General features: G+C 42.9%; 1 protein-coding gene across 15 annotated transcripts in view; it reads right to left on the reverse strand.

The window, feature by feature from the left end:
* Window positions 1-8,534: 8,534 nt before the first annotated feature.
* Window positions 8,535-22,392, reverse strand: part of Setd5 (SET domain containing 5) — an 89,823-nt gene continuing 75,965 nt past the window's right edge. For 13 of the 15 annotated variants that reach the window (XM_037204280.1, XM_028863890.2, XM_037204283.1 and 10 more), the window contains 5 exons: window positions 19,157-19,627; window positions 13,879-14,177; window positions 12,268-12,401; window positions 11,758-11,846; window positions 8,981-11,135 (listed from right to left, as the gene is read on the reverse strand). In XM_037204280.1, the coding sequence (XP_037060175.1) occupies window positions 10,527-11,135; window positions 11,758-11,846; window positions 12,268-12,401; window positions 13,879-14,177; window positions 19,157-19,627 (1,602 nt within the window). In that variant the 3' untranslated portion in view covers window positions 8,981-10,526. Of the gene's footprint in view, window positions 11,136-11,757; window positions 11,847-12,267; window positions 12,402-13,878; window positions 14,178-19,156; window positions 19,628-22,392 lie in introns of all 15 variants that reach the window. The other 2 variants (XM_028863895.2, XM_028863893.2) reach the window with 1 other exon arrangement.

The following is a 22,392-nucleotide window of genomic DNA, read 5'->3' on the forward strand; positions in this document are numbered from 1 at the left end:
GAGATGGGAATGGGGGGTGGGCTGGGGGGAAGGAGGGGTGGGGGGAGAGGGGAGAACAAGGAAATCCGTGGCTGATATGTAAAATTAAATTATAAAATAAAAAAAAAGAGAGGAAAAAAAGTCATTTTTGGATATGTGAGAGGTACTTGCTGCGAGCTCTGATAATCTGAGTTTGATCCTTGGGAACATGGTGGCTCTTCTTGTGGTGATATATTTGTAATCTAAGAAATACAGCTTGCCTGAAGATCAGAGGACAGAACTAGTCACAAAAGTTAGCCATAGAGGTCAGGCAGTGGTGACACACATCTTTAATCCTAGCACTTGGGAGGCAGAGGCAGAAATCCGTTTGGATTTCTGTGAGTTCAAGGCCACACTGGGCTACATAAAATTAATCCAGTCTAAAAGAGAAACAGCCAGGCAGTAGTGGCACATACCTTTAATCCCAGCACTTGGGAGTCACATGCCTTTAATCCCAGCACAAGGAAGATTAAAGACAGGAAGTGTTACGGCTGGGCAGAGAAAGGAATGTAAGGCGGGAGGAAACAGAAATTAGGCCTTTTTGACTGGACTCAGGCATTCAGTCTGAGGATTTGTGGAGAGAGGATCTTCTCTTTTTGGCTGAGGGGTTGGTGAGGTGAGAAGTGGCTGTGGCTTGCTCTGCTTCTCTGATATCAGCTTCCACCCCATGTCTGGCTCCAGGTTTTTATTATAAGATCATTTAGGATTCATGCAACACTTCTGACCTCCACACATGCATGGTGGACATACATGTGTGCACACACAGAAAAATAAATGTGAAAAGTTATTGTTAACCTAGTGTCTCCACCTCCACAGCGCCAGCATCACAGGTGTGTGCCATCACGCCCAGCTGTCCTTTCTTTTATAGATGGATGTCCAGTTATTCCAGCACCATTTATTAAAGAGACTGCCTCTTTATTGCTTTGCATCTTTTTAAAGGTCAGATGGACCACACCTGTGTTAACTCCTGGCCTCTGTTTTGTTCCAGTGATCAATTTGCCAAAACTGACACCATCATCATGATTACTGTAGCCTTCTTCCCAGGTGGTGAGGTCAGGTTGTAGATGTCCAGAAATAGCCTGCTGGGACTCTAACTTAGATTGCATCAGCTTTATAGATTAGAACTGACCTGCTATCCTACCACTGTACACACATCTCATCTCTCTAGTTAGTTCTTTGAGCTCTTTGCCAGTATCTTATGATACCCCTATGGACCATCTCCCCATTAGATTTCCACCTACATATTTAATTTTACAAGATAATGTAATTTAAATGTATAGGTGATATGTTCCAAGACCTTGAGTTCTTGAAACTTCAGACGACAGTGGACACTACTCAGATGCTCCTTCACTTAGGACAGCTTGACATACTACTCTAACTTCACAACATTAGACAAAAGGCCCATACAACTATTCCATTTCTCATTTTTATACAGCATTAAATTACACCAAGCATTCAACACTTTATTATAAAACAGGCTTTGTGTTAGGTAATTTTCCCTAACTGAAGGCCAACACAAGCATTCCGAGAAAGAAGCTAGTTTAGGGTGACCTATGATAATCATTAGTTAAGGGTATTAAAAGCTGTAGATGTATCCAATCGTCTTTTTAAAATAAAAAACACAGAGCCAATGTAAAAGAGAGAAAGCCGAGAGGTCAGAGCTCAGAGATAAAATCTTACCTCCTGCAGTGCTCCTAACTTCCCCGAGAGAGAGCTACTTCCTGTTTGTCTGTGTTTAAATAGTCTTTCTGTTCTGCCTTCTCATTGGTTGTAAACCCAACCACATGACTGCCTCATCACTGCCTGTAAGTACCGCCCTCCAGGTCTTAAAGGCATATGTCTCCAATACTGGCTGTATCCCTGAACACACAGAAATCTACCTAGCTCTTCTAACCATCACGCTCTTGCTATGGCTCTAATAGCTCTGACCCCAGGGCAACTTTATTAACATAAAATTAAAATTACATTTCAGTACAAATAAAATATCACCATAAAAAGCATTTGAGGGGCTGGAGAGATGGCTCAGCAGTTAAGAGCACTGCTTGCTCTTCCAAAGGTCCTGAGTTCAATTCCCAGCAACCACATGGTGGCTCACAACCATCTGTAATGAGATCTGGTGTCCTCTTCTGCCCTGTGGGGATATGTGCAGACAGAACACTGTATACATAATAAATAAATATTTTTTTTTAAAAAAAGCATTTGACTTACACTATTTTCAACTTGCAATAGTTTATGGGTCTGTAATCCCATTGTAAGTCAAGGAGCATCTACATACATACATGTTTTACCCCATTCATACCTACCTCTGTTTCGTTTATATAATAGGCACAGAATGAAATGAACAATACCACATGGAATCTTGACTGTGTACACAATTTCTTTGTTTTGAAGAGTCAAAGCAAATGCTAATATTTTTACAAGTTGATGGAGAGTAATCTGTCATGCAGAAAGTGAAACAGAAAAATGGGACTCCCGAATTGCACTTTTAATTTTTATCATGTTGAGGAAGTCTCTCCAAGTCCTGCTTCCTTAAGATACCTCTTTTTTTTTTTTTTTTTTTTTTTTTTTTTTTTTTTTTTATTTTTTTTATTTTTCGAGACAGGGTTTCTCTGTGTAGCTTTGCGCCTTTCCTGGGACTCACTTGGTAGCCCAGGCTGGCCTCGAACTCACAGAGATCCACCTGGCTCTGCCTCCCGAGTGCTGGGATTAAAGGCGTGCGCCACCACCGCCCGGCCAAGATACCTCTTTATCTGTATCTTTTTAAAAAATAATTTATTTATTTTGTGTCAGATCTCCTGGAACTGGAGTTACAGACAGTTGTGAGCTGCCATGTGGGTGCTGGGAATTGAACCCAGGTCCTCTGGAAGGGCAGCCAGTACTCCTAACCCCTGAGCCATCTCTTCAGTTCCATCTGTATCTTTACTATGTTACTGTGTTGCATTTTGTCTCGTGATTGTATGAGATGTGGTTTGAACTTTTCCTGCTACTTATTCTTTCCTTTCATTTTAATTTTAAATGTATGGGTGTCTTCCTTGTATATGTTTGTGTACCATGTACCTGCAATACCTGAGGAGGCCGGCAGAGGACGGCAGACCCCCTGGGACTGGAGTTACAAATTGTTGTGTGTACCAGGCTTTTTCTTTTAAGCCACCAACCAGCTCCCAAATCATGACACAGAGACTTATTAGTTTTGAATGCTTGACCTAGCTTAGGCGCGTTTCTTGTTAGCTCTTTTAACTTAACCTGTTCCTCTTTATCTACTTACTGCCTTGAGGCTTTCTATTTTTCTTTCCTTCTGTATATCTTGCTTCCACTGGTTCTTGTGTCTGGTTGGTTTCTTGCTTTGGGTGTGTCTCTTTCTCTCTCATTCTCTTCATCCTTCCTTCTCTCTCTTCCTCTTGAGCCTGTATCTCTCTTCCTATTGATTCTCTCTGGTGCCAGCCCTGACTATCCCTCTCCTGCCTAACTACTGTCTATTTAGCTTTTTTAAAAATTAAAAAAAAAAAAATTGAACACAGTGTCTCCAATGCAGTACAAGGCTATTCAGCTTTTTATTAGACCATCAGGTGCCTTAGGCAGGCAAGGTGAAACAAATGCAACACATCTTTACATGATTAAAGGCAGCATAAACCAATGTAACACACCTTTACACAGTTAAAGTAATAGTCCACAGCATCAACAAATGTAACACCATCATTGCCCAGTTAAAATAATATTCCACAAAACCGTTGTGTGCCACCATATGGGTGCTGAGAATTGAACCCTGTCCCCAGAAGAACCTCTGAGCCATCTCTCCAGTTCCTCCTGCTACTCCTTTTTATAGGCATTAAGTTTGCTTACACTCAGAGAAAGGAGGCATTATAACCCAAGTTTTCCTCTCAAGTTTGAGGGTACTCTCCTTTTTGGCATGTATGTCAATTATTAAAAATATAGACTGAAGCCCGGTGGTGGTGGTGCACACCTTTAATTCCAGCACCCAGGAAGCAGAGGCCGAGGCAGATAGATCTCTGTGAGTTTGAGACCAGCCTACTCTACAAAGTGAGTTCCAGACAGCCAAAGCTGTTATACAGAGAAACTCTGCCTTGAAAAGACAAAACCAAATATACACACAAACTCTCTCTCTCTCTCTCTCTCTCTCTCTCTCTCTCTCTCTCTCTCTCTCTCTCTCTCTCTCTCTCTCTCTCTCTCTCTCTCACACACACACACACACACACACACACACTTAAAATGTTCAGCTTCAACTTCCACAAGAAAAACTAAATATTCAGTAACACAGCTGGCACTTGATAATAGCAAATACACTAATTCCCAATAAGCAGTTAAATGTTGTACCTTCCTATTTTGCATACAGGTGAGCTGTCAATGATTAAGAAAAGCCATCCTTCATATCTGGTAGGAAACATGTTTACTCACTATCAGAAGCCATAAAACGCGCCTCAACATTGTGTCTCAGTTCTCATCTTCACCTTCCAGTGTCTGGCTTGATTCCCTCACAAAATTCTGACAAATGTTACAATGAACACAAAAATACTTGGTTTGTTGTTGTTTTTCAAGACAGGGTTTCTCTGGGTAGCTTCAGCTGTCCTGGAACTCAATCTGTAGACCAGGCTGGCCTTGACTTTATAGAGATCCTCCTGCTTCTGCCTTCCAAATGCTGGGATTAAAGGCATGTGTCACCACAGCCCAGCTAAAAACACCTGTTTTTTATTTTATTCATTCATTCACTTATTTTTTAGTTTTTCAAGACAGGGTTTCTCTGTTTAACAGTTTTGGCTGTTCTGGAACTCGATCTGTAGACCAGGTTGACCTTGAATTCAGAGTTCCAACTGTAGACCAGACTGGCCTTGAATTCAGAGTTCTGACTGCCTCTGCTTCACAGTGCTAGGATTAAAGGCGTGCACCACCAGGCCTGCTAAAAATTCCTGTTTTTATTTATTTATTTTTGGTTTTTCGAGACAAGAGCTTCTCTTTGTAGCTTTGCACCTTTCCTGGATCTCCCTCTGTAGACCAGGCTGGCCTCGAACTCACAGAGATCCGCCTGCCTCTGCCTCCTGAGTTCTGGGATTAAAGGTGTGTGCCGCCACTGCCCGGCTAAAACTCGTGTTTTTAAAAGAGGACCATGTAACCTATTTTTCCTCTTACCTTAGGCAGAATTAGGTGGTAGATGGTGACAGGTTTTCTACATATTCCTAGGGTATCCTCTCCAAAATGCAGTAGGAATCCTTACTGTCTTAGGGTTTCTATTACTGTTAAGAGACACCATGACCACGGCAACTCTTATAAAATAAAACATTTAATTGGGGTGACTCACTTATAGTTCAGAGGTTCAGTCCAGTATCATCATGGTGGGGCATGGTGCTTACAGGCAGACATGGTGCTGGAGAAGTAGCTGAAGAGTCCTACATCTTGCAGGCAACAGGAAGTGGTCTGAGACACTGGGCAGGGATGAGACCTAACAGCCCACCTCCACATTGATAGATTTCCTCCAATAAGACCACATCTATTCCAACAAGGCCACACGTCCTCAAGTGCCATTCCCTTTGGGGGCCATTTTCTTTCAAACTACCACATTTACCTTCTGAGTGCTTTACTTTAGTTACAATACTGTTACCATGTGTCTTAGGGTTTCTATTACTGCAACAAAACATCATGACCAAAAAGCAAGTTGGTGAGGAAAAGGTTTATTTGGGTTACATTTCCATATCACTGTTCATCATTGAAGTAGTCAAGACAGGAACACAAACAAGGTAGGATCCTGGAGGGACAAGCTGATGCAAAGGCCATGGAGGAGTGCTACTTACTGGCTTATTCCCCATGGCCTGCTCAGCCTCTCTTATAGAACCCAGGACCACTAGCCCAGGGATGGTACCACCCTCAGTGGGCTGGGCCCTCCCCCATTGATCACTAATTGAGAAAATGCCTTACAGCTGTATCTCATGGAGGCATTTCCTCAATTGAGGCTCCTTCCTCTCTGGTAATTCTAGTTTGTGTCAAGTGGATACACAAAACCATCCAGTACGCCATGTTTGATACCTTTCACACTCAGCAAAACAGAGATACTGAGTAAACTTCTGCCAATCAAATTTATCAATTCATTGATAAATTCTGCTGTGTAACTGTAAAACATACCTGATTTCAGCCACTTTTCATCTCTAGCATTGACATTTTAATAGAAGGCTGCTGTATGAGTCAGGGCTCTCTATAGTAACACAACTTTTTTTTTTTTTTTTTTTTTTTTTGTTTTTTGTTTTTTTCGAGACAGGGCTTCTCTGTGTAGCTTTGCACCTTTCCTGGAACTCACTTGGTAGCCCAGGCTGGCCTCGAACTCACAGAGATCTGCCTGGCTCGAGTGCTGGGATTAAAGGCGTGCGCCACCACCGCCCGGCAGTAACACAACTTTTAAGAATGAATCTCTCTCTCTCTCTCTCTCTCTCTCTCTCTCTCTCTCTCTCTCTCTCTCTCTCTCTCTCTCCTCTCCTCTCCTCTCCTCTCCTCTCCTCTCCTCTCCTCTCCTCTCCTCTTCTCTCTCTCTCTCTCTCTCTCTCTCTCTCTCTCTCAGTGGGTCTTCAGTATACACTGGAATCTTGAAGAAGTAGGCTCTAATGCCAATGAAGAGATGGACTTGCTAGCAAGGCAAGGGCAAGCAGGCAAAGCATAAGCTTCCTTCTTCCCTGTCCTTAGACAGGTTCCCAACAGAATGTGTGGCCTAGATTAAAGATGTTTCTTCCCACCTCAAGTTCTAGATTAAAGGCATGTCTTTTCTCAACTCAAAAGATCAGGATTAAAGACATGTCTTCCTACCTCAAAGATCTGTTAGAAGTAGATCTTCCTACTTCAAATTAAGCAGTAAAAATAAATCTCCCTCACAGGTATGCTTTCCATTTTTAGATTTCAGTTAATCCCAGATGTACACAAAATGACAACCAAGAATAGTCATCACAACTGCCATCGCACAGTTTGCCTGAATAATTGTTAATGGCTGGAAACTGTTTTTTCAGTTTCTATTAATTTTTCCCTCAACAGCACCAAGACAAGGTTAAATAGAGTAATTTTAAGAAAACAGCAACCATCTAGTAGATCATGCCACTTTTCTGTTTGAAATCCTGCGGATTCTCCACATTGCTTAGAATGTGGACACTTTAGAGACTTCCATTTAGAGATCACAAACTACAGCCTACAGGCCAAATCTAACCTTCTTCCACCTATTTCTGGAGATGCCTTTCCTAGGGGTCACATACTGTCTACAGTTGCTTTTCTACAGTTCCAAAGAGCTGAGAAAGAGAACAAATGACATGGCTCACCCCATCTCCTCAGTTCTATCACTGGATCTTCAGCTAACCTTCTCCCAGCTCCGTCTCAACCAAGCTTTTTCTAATGGAGCTTCCTGAAATAATTAGCGCTAGCCAATGACCCCCTCATCATCACCAAGGTCTCAGTTTCAGTGTCAACTCTTGGACTTTTCCTGACCAAACAAACCAAAGAGGCTCTTTCAACCACTCTAGACATCTGTCCTGAAAACAGTAGCACTGAGTTGTTTTCCTTTATAATGGTTGAGAAAATTTATATCTCAAATGACCTAGCTTTTTAGAGGTATCAACCTTTCAACACTGCAGCGACACTGTGGTTTACAATTGTGTCGGGCCATATTCATTGCTACCTTGGGATACATGCAGCATGCAAGGGCTTAGATGATCCCAACTTTGCTGGCACCATCTACCAGCACTGTTGTCAGGAACCAGTTGAGTATATATATGCCTTGCCTATCGGCCTTGTTAAGTTAGGACACTGACCTCGGGCAGATCAAGGGCATAGAGCTGCTTCACAGTCAGTCTTACCTGGTGTTTACAGGCTTGACACTTGCCATTGAAGACAAGTGCCGTCTCTTTTTCAAGACTGCTCAGTGGTGAGGGAGCATGATTGATTGTTTTCTTGAGGTGCTCTTCTAAGGCTATTTGAGGTGCTTCTGGAGTCAGTGTCTTGGGCTGCTGAAAGGCAGGTGACAATTGGTTTGTTTATTTGGATCTCCAAAGCTGTTATTGGGGTTTGGAAAGGGCAAGAGCTTCCATTTTTACACTTCTGGTGCTATCATGGTGAAATTGGTACAATAACATGGTATGGAACTTTAAAGTCACACACTGGTTTCTCTCTCCCCTAGAACCTAAGCTCTAGGAGAGAAGAGACACCTGCTTTGTTCAGACTCATTTCCATTTTAATAAGCACAATTTACTTAGTACCACAAATAATGTCTGGTATTGCCTTTAAATAAGAGACACCAATATCTAACTCCCAAGTAAATGATAGACACTAGGGACACTTCCAATACTGTAGATTTGCATTAACATTGGCCTGATATCAATCACAGATGGCCTGAGGAAAATGAATGAGGATTTTTGGCCACACCATAGCCCAAAATCCACTGATAGCAACTCTTTTGGACATGGGTTCATTTTGTGCTTGGTCAGGTAAGGTTAAATCAGGAAAAGTGATGTTCTAGAACAAACACATTCTCAACATTATGATGATTTATGGTTAAGAATTTTATTATCAAAATTATTACATCTCTTGTGAAAGTTCAAATGTTACAGCAAGGTGTAAACACTCCACTTGAGGAAGAAGCGATGCTCCTTCCCTTCCAAGAGTCCCCCCTCCCCCCCCCCTCCCCCCAGAGGTCTGGTCTTGACAGCACCCTGCCCACACAGAGTGGCTGGGGTCTCTGCACGTGCCAGGCAGGGTGAGGGCCGCCTGCCCGCTGGCCTCTCCCCTTAGCTTTTAGCCAAGGGGAGAATGCAAACCCCAGCCCAAATGGAGAGACATTTACATACGTTTTATATAATATACAAAGAAACCGGCATCCCAGGCAACATGATTTCCACTCCCAATGCTCTCCCAGACTGATGGGTTTGTGGGGAAAACAACAAAAAGAAAAGTATTATGCTGAGGGTTCAGCATTAAAAACAAAACAAAACAAAACAAAACTAAAACCAAAACAGAAAATCTCCCCTCATTTGAGCAAACACCTGATTTCAATTTTGAAAAGTGAAATTTTGTAACAGTCACACACAAAGAGAGAAGACTGTGCATATGATAGTTGTAGGTCAGGGTAGAAAAGGAGATGAAAGAGGCTGGGGAATGGGAAAGAAAACAGATTAGAGGTAAGGAGGGAGACTCACAGTATATCTTGTCCAAAAGAAGTCCGGTCCACTGCAGCACCAGGGATCACACTGTCATACACTCACTACCCTACCATGGTTATAGCTGAATACAAAATTAGATAAATAAAAACACGCCAGGTATTACAGTAAACAAGTGAAAGAAATAAGCTGGCAACCATATGGAATTTAAAAAGATTGTGTACCCCACCTGGGCTGGCTCCAGGGCTCCTCCAGGGGTGTACAACAGGCACAATGCACTGATGGGGAGAAGCCAGTCTGCTCTTGTCTCTCATCCAGAACAGTGTTAGGGGTATGGGTGACTTGTTAACTCTCACCTGCCCACTGTCATGTAAGCATCCCCTAAAGAAACGCGGGGCAGACCCCACACACAATCACAGCCCTGTCGGTGCCACTCTACAGCCTATCTGCCCCATTCTTACCCTGCAGTCGTAAGTGCATGCTTCTCAGTCACGGAGGCAGTCCTGTTCTTAGGACAGCAACTCCCGGTGAACTGGGAATAGGAAAATTAAAACTCAAAGGTTCCCCAGACCACTGGATCCTTCCTAAACTGGCCCACCTCCTTCTCTGCTTACTTCATCGAGCTATTATTAACCCACTGAACTGTGGGAAGGAGGAGTGGGATGGTAACAGCTGGGGCCCAATCCATCCCAAATCTGCTCCCAAATAACCAAGAGCTGACCACCAGCTCCTCTCAAAGCCAGGCAAGCCTCAGTCAGAGTAAGTGGCGAGCATTCCTCTCTCTGCCCATTTCCTAGTGGCTTTAAGACTAAGGTAGGGAGCACTCCTGGTGGACACACCTTGACCATGCACCTGCTTTTGGAATGGTTGTCTCACAGCAAACATTTACATACCTACCTTTTTTTTTTTTTTTTCTTAAGTGCATAAAACCCTAACACTACTCAGATGGCTTGGGCTTTGAGATTGGCTCTTTCCACTTTTTTCTTTTGAAAAGAAAAAAAAATTTTTTTTTATTGAAAAAGATGTCCTTACTGCACAAGTGACTACAGGCTACAGGCAAGGATGGGAGACATAGGCTTCAACACAAGTCATTGCACTTAGAACCGTTACTAACCGAAACACCATTTGCTTGTTAACAATGTACCCTTAACAGCAGGGAGAAACTTCTTTATAGTCTCTGCTTCAGACAAGATTTACATCTTTCTCCAAGGCCGGAGGCCAGTCACGACCACAAGTCTCATTTCTTGCTGACCAGACCCATTCCTCTGGCACCTTGTACCCCTCTTCCCCAGCAATATGCTCGGCCTTGGTTCCAGAGGCAGCTGGAAGGAAGCAGCTATGGGCTCATCAAGTTCAGTTTGCCCATATCCAGAAGCCCTAGGAAAGTCCTGTCTGAGTCTTGACTCCTGACCCTTGCAGTGGCTGGAGTCGGTACTGGTGTACACCCCCACTCCCACGATGTGGGTAGTGCTGTGAATTGGAAACCGCAGATACCCTGGAGGCCTGGTAGGCAGCTGACTGCCCAGCACTGGGCAGACTGATAGTCCGTAAGTCTGATGGCAATGACGACCTAGAGTTCTGAGGAAAGGAGGTGGAACTCAGCGTTCCTGTGCTGGGCTGAGAAACCGAGTCTGAGGTTGGTGAGTCTGAGGGGCCCTGTGGGGTAGGGCTAGCAGCACTCGAAGAACAGCTCCTCCTCGGAAGATTGCTGCCAGTGCTGTTTCCAGAATGCGGCTGGCTGCTGTAATACCCTGCAGTCTCCGTAAATGGGGCCAACGAGTCTGTGGACACAGGGTGGGCAGGGCTGGGGTAGGATGTGGAAGAGAGGGATGATTCTGAAGAACCATGAGAGGGGGGGTTTCCAGGTCTCAGTGCAGTAGTTCGATAACTGTATCCTGGAGACTGGGTGGGATGTCCTCTAAAGGGGGACGAACTCTGTTGAAGGAGGCTTTGTGATTCTGTCCGTGGACTGTCACACTGGAGGAGCTTCAAAGAGTAGGGAGGAAAGTGTAAGGAAGTTAACATAGTCCCGTCAAAATTGTGGAGTGCTTACAACAGTCTACGTTTATTTTATTATAATTTTTTTTTTTTTTTTTTTTTTTTTTGTGAGACAGGGCTTTTCTGTGTAACCCTGGCTGTCCTGGAACTCACACTATAGACTAGGCTGGCCTCGAAGATCCCCCTGCCTCTGCCTCCCAAGTGCTGGGATTAAAGGTGTGTGCCACCCATCACCTGGCTACAACATTCTATTTTTAATCTTTGCATTAAAAAGTGTGTATGTATATGTGCTACAACACTAATGTGGAAGTCTTAGGACAACCAGGAGTACATTCTTTCCTTCCACTATGTGGGTTCTGGGGATTAAACTCAGGTCACCAGGCTTGATCACAAGTGCCTTTCTAGCCCCTAAAAACAGTTTTTAAAGGGTATCAGCAACAATCTCTGATTATCTCATTTGCTTTACTGAAATCCCCAAGGTAAGCAGATGATGGCTGACTTACAGGGCTGTTGAGACACTATTTAACGTCAGCAGCTGACAGTGTTATCATGACTAGGAATATAGCACATCTCCACAGGCACCCCTCTCCTTAGAGCTCAGCAGACTTACCTGGTAGCTGTATCTGGAAGGGCTGTAAACAGTTGCTCCTTTAGAGAGTGCTGAGCTCAACGGCTCTGGGCCTTCTCCATCTGCAGGGTCTGGAAAGCATTATAAAAATCAACTTTGGCTTCTCAGAATACACAGGAAAATAGACATCATCCACTCAAATCAATAGTATCAACACATGCTGCTCTCTGTGATAAAATGAGCGCAGCATGCCAGGAGGGCAAACTAAGTGGTTAATTATGCGCTAAATTTTAAATGCCTCATCTTATTCTTGTCTCCTTCTTTTTCTTCATCCTTCATGGAGGTGGAGCTCCGGAACTTTGGAGAGATGAGAGTTACAGAAAAGTATCCCTTGGGAAAAGAGCAGACAGAGAGCAAGCAATGCTAGATCTCATGAATACTGTAGCTCAAAGAGCAAGACTGAGCTGGAGACTAGGGTGGAGCAGAACCCAGGCGTGTCAGAAAGACGCATTTCATCCCAGCACGTGTTGTGAACTGTACAATGTGGCTTACCTGACTCTTTCTCTGTGATGTTGCTCTCCCATGTGGGGGAGGGCTCTCCCTTTTGGGCCACTCTCACACTGCTTCGGAGAACCTTAGGGATGCTTCCTCCTTCTCGGAGTCGTTCAACAGATGTAGGAACCATCCTGCAAAGGTACCAGGGTATAAGAATTTCGAGCCAAGAGTCTGAAACAAGTAACTGTAACAAAGATGGTGCAGTAGAGTCTCTCTCTTTCTTCTTCTTTCGAGACAAAATTTCTGTGTAGTCCTGGCTGTCCAGGCTTTGTAGACCAGGCTGGTCTTGAACTCAGAGACCTCCCTGCCTCTGCACCACCGTTTGGCCAGCCACAGTACAGTCTCTTATGTGAAATTTTCTCCTCTATGAATCTGCGTTCCTGACACATATACTATAGGTTATATACTATAGGTTATACAGGACTCATATTAATGAATATAATGATTTGAAACTTTGTCTCTTCTTTCCCAGGCTCATTTCTTTATTTCAAGATCCCCATGCTCGAGGATCCCTGGAGCTCACTGGCCAGAGACTCTGGCTTAATCAGTGAACTCCAAGTTCTATAAGAGATTCTGTCTCATAAGGTGGAAAGTGATAGAGGCAGGCACCCCAGTGTTGATCGTGGGCTTCCAAATGTACGTCAATGTATCTTCCACTCCACCTTTGAAAGAAAGAAACACTGAGAGCTGTATCCCTAGCTGGGGTACTGTGATGCATGTCTATAATGCCAGCACCCTGGAAGCAAAAGCAGGATCAAAGAGTTCAAGGCCAGTTTGGGCTACAGAATGAGACTCTGCCTCAAAAAATTACAGAGGAAAACTAAACCAACCTGTAATCCTATTTCACCCAACACCCACAACTTGTCATCAGTATTACTTATTTTGTTTTCTTTTTTTTTTTTTTTTTTGGTTTTTCGAGACAGGGTTTCTCTGTGTAGCTTTGCGCCTCTCCTGGAACTCACTTGGTAGCCCAGGCTGGCCTCGAACTCACAGAGATCCACCTGGCTCTGCCTCCCGAGTGCTGGGATTAAAGGCGTGCGCCACCACCGCCCGGCTTATTTTGTTTTCTATGATGTCTTCTAAACCAGACAAGTCCTTTCAGAGCATTTCATCACTCTGTATATACTAGCTGCAAGGGACACAGTTCTTGAATTAAAGGAACCTGGAGTTGGCAAGATAAAGGTGCTTGTTACCAAGTCTAAAGACCCAAGTTCAATCTCCAGAACCAACACAGTGGCAAGGAAGAATTGATTCCAGAAGTATCCTCTGACTTCCATATGCATGTATGTGTACGTACGTACATACGTATACACACACACACACACACACACACACGGTTTGGCTGTTTACTTACTTTTCATATAAATTAAGACAAAGAGCCCTCTTAAAAAAATCGCTTATGGGTACCCACAACTTCACTACACATTGTCCAGTGAGACTCTGAAGGGTGGGATGTGCTTATACTAACTAGCTGAACAGGACAAACAGCAAATTGGAGGCTGTTGTCTCAGGAAAGTGCTCTCATACATTTTAGGTAAAATTGGGAATGATCTGAATAAATATTTCCTACCTGAATTTAATTATAAAGCTAATTAAATATAAACTTACCACCTACTGCTGATGTTTTCTTGAGGTCTGCAGTGAGAGGAGGAAGTGCCCCTGGAATCTGATGGGCTTACCGCCTCCAAATGTGATGTGGAGGAATGAGATGGGGAGAATTTTTTGTGAGGGGACGAGGGGGTCCGGGCTGAGGATCCCTGCACACCATGGGCAGCAGCATCAGAAATAGAGTTACTGCTGCCTTGCCCAGCTCCTGCAGACTTGCTTTTGCTCTGTGAAGAGTCATTTCCCCCACCAGAATTCTCCTTGGCTTCTTGTTTCCGTTTGCGGTACTCTAGCAAGGATACCTAGATATGAAGAAGAAGGTATCATTAGCGAGTGGCTTACTGGCAACAGGGAAAAGAAGAGTCCTGGGTAAAGCAGTAGCAAGCCATGCAAACAAAGCAGGCATCAATTATGATAACCTTTATTGTATTTTAAAACTATATGTGTGTATGGCTGTGTGTGCGAGTGCAGGTGCTGGAGTTGGAATACCCCTGGAGAGACCATCTGATGTAGGTATTGTAAATTGAACTCAGATCATCTAGGTGAGCAGTATGGGCTCTTAACCACTAAGAGATCTTTCCAGCCCCCATATAACAACCTTTTTCAGGTATAAAAGAGATCTGATCACTGCTACAGATTCAAGCCAGTCAGAAACTGGTGAGGGGGAAAAGAATATCCTAAATGTCATTTTTTGAAGAATGGCGCTCAAGCGGATTGCATCCTCTGTCTTCAGAGGAGCCTTTGAGATTACTGCCACCTTCGCCACCTATCAGTTACGTCCAACAACTGGGGCATCTGTGAGAATAGGGCAAAAAAAAAAAAAAAAAAAAAAAATGCAATTTTTATGCACCTTGGAAAAACCAGTCCTTCACTCCCTAGGAACACCCACTCCATCAAAAACAAACAAACCCACAATAAATAAAGGACCACTAAGAAAAAAAAGGTATGTATTTCATGGTTCTTCACTATACTCAAATTTGGAAAACACACAATGGGATTTGGGGTTATTTGTATTACATATAAGGGAATAAAAGTATTGTAAAGCAAGAAGAAATTTCAGTTATAGAATTCAGCAACCTATCTGTAACTTGGAAATGTTTTCCAAATCCTCAAACCACCTTCTAATCTTCACTCATTTCCACACCCCTCCCCCTGCTGTCAACAACAGACCTTTTTCCTGTCCACCAAGTATTGTGCTCTACTGCTTATTGAGCCTTCTGTAGAATCTTGTTTCTTGACTAAGCTATAAGTTGTAATAAGGTATAGGTTAAACTTATTGGGCTTTTAATTTTTCTCTGTGTGTGTACAAGCACATATAATGATGCATATATGGGGGTCAGAGGACAATTTTTCTGGAGTTGGTTCTTTTTGAGGGAATTTGTCTTGTTACTTCTGCCCTCGCACTGCATATGTGGACTTCTGGCTGATTCTCCCGTCTCTACTTTGTATCTTGCTATGAGTGCTGAGGCTGGGATTATAGACTTTGACTCTAGAGTTAAAATCATTTGTGTGTGTGTGAGTGTTTTGCCTGCATGTGTATCTGGTGCTGGTGGAATCCCCAGGACTTGAATAAGAGCCATTGTGAGCCATGTGGGTGCTGGGAATTGAATCTTAGTCTCTGAAAGAGCAGCTCTTAATTGTCAAGCCATCTATCCAGCCCTGGCTCTGGCTTTTTAAACGTGGGTTCAAGAGATCCAACTCAGGTTGCCAGGGCTACATGGCTAGCATTTTTACCTGCTAACTCATCTTGCTGGCATGTATTTTATTTTTGAAGCAAAGAGTTGGGTTTCTTTGGAGATAGTCTCATGTATCCCATATGGTCTCAAATTCCTGCTTCTCCTAAGTGCTTGGATAGACTATAGTCAAGTACCACCTTGCCTAGCTCTATTTGTATTTTTTTTTTTTTTTTTTTTTTTTTTTTTTTTTTTTTTTTTTTTTGGTGAGACTGAATCTATGTAGACCAGGCAGCCCTTGGATTTAGGATCTAACTACCCCAGTGTCCTAGGTCCTAAGATCACAGAAGTACGACACCACACATAAGCTTATTTAGTTTTAATTAAAAAACAAACAAAACCAAACCCCATCTACTTATTCACTAATGTGTAGGTCAAAGGATGACCTGGGGAAGTGGATTCCCTCCTTCTACTACATGTGTCCTGGGGACCAAACTCAGGTCTGTCAGACCCAATTGGCAGCAAGTGCATTTACACACTGATCTCCCACTGGCCTTTCCTTGACTTTAAAATACTGTATTATTAGCTGGGTGTGGTGGTACACACCTTTAATCCCAGTACTTGGGAGGCAGAAACAGGTGGATCTCTGAGTCTAATGCCAGCCTGGTGTAAAGAATGAGTTCCAGGACATATAAAGCTACACAGAGAAACCCTGCCTTAAACAAACAAACCAAAAAACCAAACCAAAAAACCAAAACCAAACCAACCCCTCTCCCCCCAAAAAAACCATTTTATCTACCCATATGTATGTGTATGTGGCTTGAGAGCAAAGAAAGGGAATTGGGAATGCCTTGGAGCTGGAGTTATTGAGGCTTGTGAGATACCCCATGTAGGTGCTAGGGTTCTGAACTCAGGTTTTGTGACAGACCAGTTAATGCTCTTACCAGCTGAACCATCTGTCTAGTCACCCATTCCTTGGCCTTTGATTAACACTCAGTACAAAAAATTGGCACATCACAGGTACCCAATATATATATTTTTTAAATATATATATTTTTTAAATATTTATTTATTATGTATACAGTGTTCTTTTGACCTGAAGAGGGCGCCAGATCTCATTACGGATGGTTGTGAGCTACCATGTGGTTGCTGGGAATTGAACTCAGGACCTCTGGAAGAACAGCCAGTGTTCTTAGCCTCTGAGCCATCTCTCCAGCCCCCCCCAATATATTTTACAAATATTTCTGAAGCAACTTTAACTTCAATTCCTACTTATATAACAAATGAAACTAGAAATGCAAAGACATTTGTCATGTTATATATTTTTTCAATAATTTATTTTTATTTTATATGTACCGGTGTCTTTGCCTTCATGTATGTCTGTGTGAGGGTGCTGGATCCCCTAGAACTGCAGTCACAGAGTTGAAAGCTGTGGGTGCTAGGAATTGAACCCAGGTCCTCTGGAAGAGCTGTCAGTTCTCTTAAGTGCTGAGTCATCCCTTCAGAGCAGTGTTAGTATGTGTTTTGTAAGTCAGTACTACTCATACAAGGCTTTGAACCCCCATCATTATCTTATTCCCTATTGTGTGCAGTGTTTCCTTTTCCTATCATAAAAGCTCTTAAGTTTGTGCCTTAGTGTGAAATACCACAAAACAATAAAAATAGTTTGTGTATGCATCTTTATATATAATCTTGGAGAGAAGCTAATAAACTTGGATAATGAACACTACGGTAATTAAAATAAAGTCAAGTCTATCTTTCTTTCCCCGCTTTTTTTTTCTTCCCGAGACAGGGTTTCTCTATGTAGCTTTAGGTGTCGTGAACTTGCTTTTGTAGACCAGCCTGGCCTCGAACTCACAGAGATCCTCTTGCTTCTGCCTTCCGAGTGCTGGGATTCAAGGTGTGTACCAGCACCGCCTGGCATCACAAGGCTCTATTTCAATGAGGATATAACTAGTTTTTTCTGTGAAAATGTTACACATGGGATACTCGGCATTTTTAGTCCTTAACAAAAAACACATCCAAGTCACTATGACAACCCAGAATATTCTCAAAAGCATAGACTAAAAAACAAAAAACGAAAACACCAGGCAGATTTTAGGTTTTGTGGTTTTTGAGAACAGGCATGACTTCTAAGCCTCACACCATGACAAGCTCTCTAAGGTCTAGTCTGCCCCCTGAATCCTGGTCCTGGTCTTCCCTGGTGTCATCACTGTGGTTCACTGTTTGCACCCATCTTCACCCCAGGGCAGCATCACAAACTGATCATACAGTAACATCCTCATCTAGATTTGTGGCTGATTCATTCTTGTCTGAAATGTAGCTAAACCACCCAGCTCTGAATTCCTACTCCTCAGGCTAAATAAAAGACTTCCTGTTCACTCTTAAACTACCTGCTACATAGGGGATTCCTCTAAGATATGAACAACTCCTTTGGAGCAACTACCACCACTGTAATTCAGGACTTATTAATTGTATTCTCTAGTGAAGCTCCATGACCATAGAATTTAGGAGGTGATCTAGCACATTAACAGCTAGAACATGCAGTCTGGAATAAGAATCATTGTAGTATACCCTGGCTCCTTCATTTATTAGCTGTGTCTGTCACCAAAGCCAAGTTACTCAACTAGCTTTAGTTTTCTCACGTACAAAATGGAAAATCCCCTAATGATATATACAACCACTGTGATGACAAAATGAATTGATGAAAACAAAACATGGTCTCTATGTAGCCTTGAACTTTCTAAAAATCTAGTTTCTTTATTTTTCTGTATATGTATGGGTGCCCATGGAGGCCAGAAGAGGGGACTAGAACCCCTGAAGATGGAGTTAACATTAAGTAGCTGTAAACCACTAACTCCAGGAGTTGGGAACTCAAGTTGAGTCCTCTGTTGCTGACCCAGCCCTCAAGCCTGTGACATTGACCTTCTCAATCCTCCTGCTTCAACTTCACAAATGGGAGCTGGGATTATGTATGTGAACCACATCTGTCTGAGAAAACACATATGACGGTCTTAAAAGCTGTGCCCCTGAGTTCTGCAAGTAACACAGCTTTTAATATTCTTTCCAGTGCTCTAGCCTTTCAGTTGCATACAACATTTATTTAAAAGCCTAGGATGGCTTCAGCTTTGCAATCCCACTTCGACCTCCAGAATGCTAGGGTCATAGATAGGTGCCACTATGCCTGGCTGGATATTTGCCTATTTGTATTGGTGATGCTGGAGACGGCTACACAAGTACTCTTCTACTGACTACACTTCAGTCGTCCTGGCTATTCACAACACTTACCAGCTGTACTAATACAGTCTACTTCTCAGTGCCTGAGAGATGCCAAGACTGAAGATGACTCAAATTCAGTCCCAGGGTCCACACAGTGGATAGAGAACTGATTCCCACAAGTTACCTTCTGACATCCACATATGTGCCTTTGGCATATTCATGCCCCATACACTCCACATAAACCAAAGAAGTCAATGTAATGAAGTAAGATCTAATTTTCACAGATTACAGCATAGAGTAGGACAAGTGCTATGCATTGGATCTTAGAAAGTTCTGAATTATCTGGTTAATACTCTTTAAGAGAGGCCCTATATAACATGAATACTTACTTTTTTCCTTTGTGGTGGGTTCTGAGGAGCAGATGGGACTCCGTCACAGGCCCTTTCACCACCAGGTGACATGGAGCCACGAGAGAGGTCTTTCATAAAGCCATGTTCATATCTGCTGGAAAAGCCTTCTGCAGGGGAACAATATCCTCCATCTAAATGCAAAGGCTTCCTGTCCCCCACCAAGGGGGACCCTCTATACAGTCCATCTGCTCGAGGCATAGCGTTCAAAGGGGAATAGGCGTACATCAAGTTGAACTCTGTCCTAAACGCCTGGTCTGAATTTCTCAGCAAGGTCTGAGGGCCATCTCCACTCCTGCTGGGGAAGCCAGCCTCTGAGGTTGGAGCGACAGAGGGATGAGAAGCCAGGTCAGGATGACTGCAGTTGAGCAGGGAAGGTCTATCAGCACAGCTGTGAGTGCTAGAGTCTGGGTATCCCACTTTTGACAAATCCAGGTCTTTTCGGTGGCAAAGCTGAAAAGGATTAAAAAAAAAAAAAAAAAAAAAAAAAAAAAAAAAAAAAATCAACAGACATATGGGTCATGGTAGAAAGGAAAAGTCAAAGGGCAGCAAGGCAGGTAGAGGGCCACAGGTATATAAGGAGAGGGACAGAAGCAGAAGAGAGACTCATTAACGTGTGTAAAGTCTATTGAGCAAAGAAAGTGCCCACACGCCAGACTACTAAGGACTCACAGTGTTTCTGCATGAGAACACTGGGGAAGCTGGCGCCAGGCAACTAGACAACATGACTACTCGGTCTGCTCAGTCTTCATCATGCTGCTGGCCGACTGACAGCATACTTGGGGGCTGGCAGTGCAATGAGGGGCATATCTGAGCCCCAAGCACAATACAGAAAGGTCTTAAATTGCTGGTTTCCGGTGTTATACATTACTAAATTAGTATCAATGGGGGAGGTGGTGAAGGAAGAAAAGTAGAAGAGTAGCTGCAAAGTCAAATATGTAAACTACTGGTTCAGTAGGAGAATGGCATTAAAGATAGTTTATCATTAACTTATACCTTGAATTATGTTTCCCATGCAACTTTCTGTCTGATCAATTCTTCTGTGTCCTCTGCTGTCTACCAATAAATGTATCAAAGGACTGCTGATACCTACCACTGAAGAGCACCAGTGATAAAACCCACCTACTATTGCTTATCCTCTCGCAGCATCAAGATTTCTACTAGGTCAACTGCCTACAAAGAAGGTACCAGAAATCCAAATACCACGTCAAATATCAAATCCCTGTTATATTAGAATCTTTAGCAACCAAGGTCAGAACAACCTATACTTTTCCAACAAGTAATACCCAGCAAATCAACAGTAAACTAGGAGAATACAATCTTTTCAGTTTCTTAATGATCTATAGAAAATCTACTGACTCAGTTTTTGGATAATTCTCAGGGAGTTGGGCCCTAATTATTTTAGAATGGGATTAAAGATCAGTTAATTTCTAAAGATCCAGAGATTATAACTTTCTCCTTAAGAGGAAAAAGGCTCCATGTAGATTTTTAGGGTTAATAATTACTACATTTGCCTAAAGTTTATAATAAAAGTTAACACTAAAATCTGAATTTAGGATCTTTACAGAGGAAGGGTTTCCAAGAAAAGCACTCAAAGGCATTCAGTGATAGTCTAAGAGGCATCATTCACTGTACAGCAACCATATCCCAGACACTGTACAACAGAGGATTAAGGTTCCTTGCATATTTACACCCAGTAAGGAGTTCCAGGGAACATGAAGGAAAGCTGAAGAAAGTTGGATTCACGAAGGAAGCTGCTCAACTATGACCCTAAGTCCAATGCAGAGTTGTCAGTTCAACCCCAATAATACATCGACAGCATGATGAATACTGAGATAGTGCCTACCAACCCCCACTTCCCTTGTTAACCAGCAGACATTATTCATCACTTTCTCCAACAAGACTCTGATAGCACTAGAATCTGTATCCTTTGAAGATTTTCTTCTTTAATGAAACTCTTCAACCACTGCTTCCCCCAAATGACAACAACAAAACCCTAACCCCACAACATATATACAGCTACTTAACTTTCTTGGGTCTATTTCTACAGTTACACAGAATATTCATTCTACTTGCTGTGAATGAGTGGCTGCCTCCACCCAGCACCCCATTCACTCAGATTCCCAGCCCTCCCACACATTCAGGACCACATTCATGCACTCACTCTCAGCCTCCATGTGTGATTGAGATGGTGTGGTAACTACCTCAGGTGACAGGGACTTAGGTCTAGGCACAGGGGAACCCTCAAGGGAAGATATGTTCTAGAGGACGGAAAGTATGATGTTATTCATCTACTCCAAGTCAAGAAGAAAAACATAAGAGAAAGTAAAGCATGGATGCTAGCCACAACCTTTTTATTTGGAGGCGGGGGTAGGTATGGTTAAGAATGCACAGGGGAGAGGGACGGCGGTGGCACACACCTTTAATCCCAGCACTCGGGATGCAGAGGCAGGGGGAGCTCTGTGAGTTCGAGGCCAGCCTGGTCTACAGAGTGAGTTCCAGGACAGGCTCCAAAGCTACATAGAGAAACCTTGTCATGAAAAGATAAAAAAAAAAAAAAAAAAAAAAATGCACAGGGAAAATGTTTAACTGCAGAACTCACTCCATGGACAAAGTGATTTGCTAAATGCTTCCTGGTGTCTTGGAAAATACTTAAGGAAAACTAGGTATTAATGGTTCATGCTGTAAGTACACACCTCAAGTAGAACTGAGTAAAGAGGTGAAATGTTAAACTCTTTAAAAAGTTTTTTTATTTTAGAGTATTTAGTATTTCTTATATGGTGGGGAGGGCACCTTAACCCTTATTCTTCCTAGAGGAACTCTGTTCCTTCTCCTCATACCCCTCTGATCATCATCTTTCTTCACTTTCTTCTAGCTTCAGGCCCTATCAGTTACCCAAGGGAATATCTGGGATCTAACAGAAGAGAGAGACGGTTAGTTCCTTCTAGACTTGTGCATCCTTAGCAGTTAGAATTCATAGTATTTTGGGTACCACAACAAAACAAAGCAAAAAACAAACAATGAAACAAAACAAAACAAAAAAAGTAAGACAACCCCCCACCCCTCCAAAAGTGCAAACATACCACGACTATGTCTCTGGTCTGTGAACTACACAGGATACACAAGACAGGACACTCAGCTAAGGCAGTGCCTCTCTACACACAGGACCGTCAATGAGCTCTTGATGGAGTGATATGAATGGCAACAGGAAAGTGATG

Source organism: Peromyscus leucopus, chromosome 3, assembly GCF_004664715.2.
Source record: "Peromyscus leucopus breed LL Stock chromosome 3, UCI_PerLeu_2.1, whole genome shotgun sequence".
Lineage (NCBI taxonomy): Eukaryota > Metazoa > Chordata > Mammalia > Rodentia > Cricetidae > Peromyscus > Peromyscus leucopus.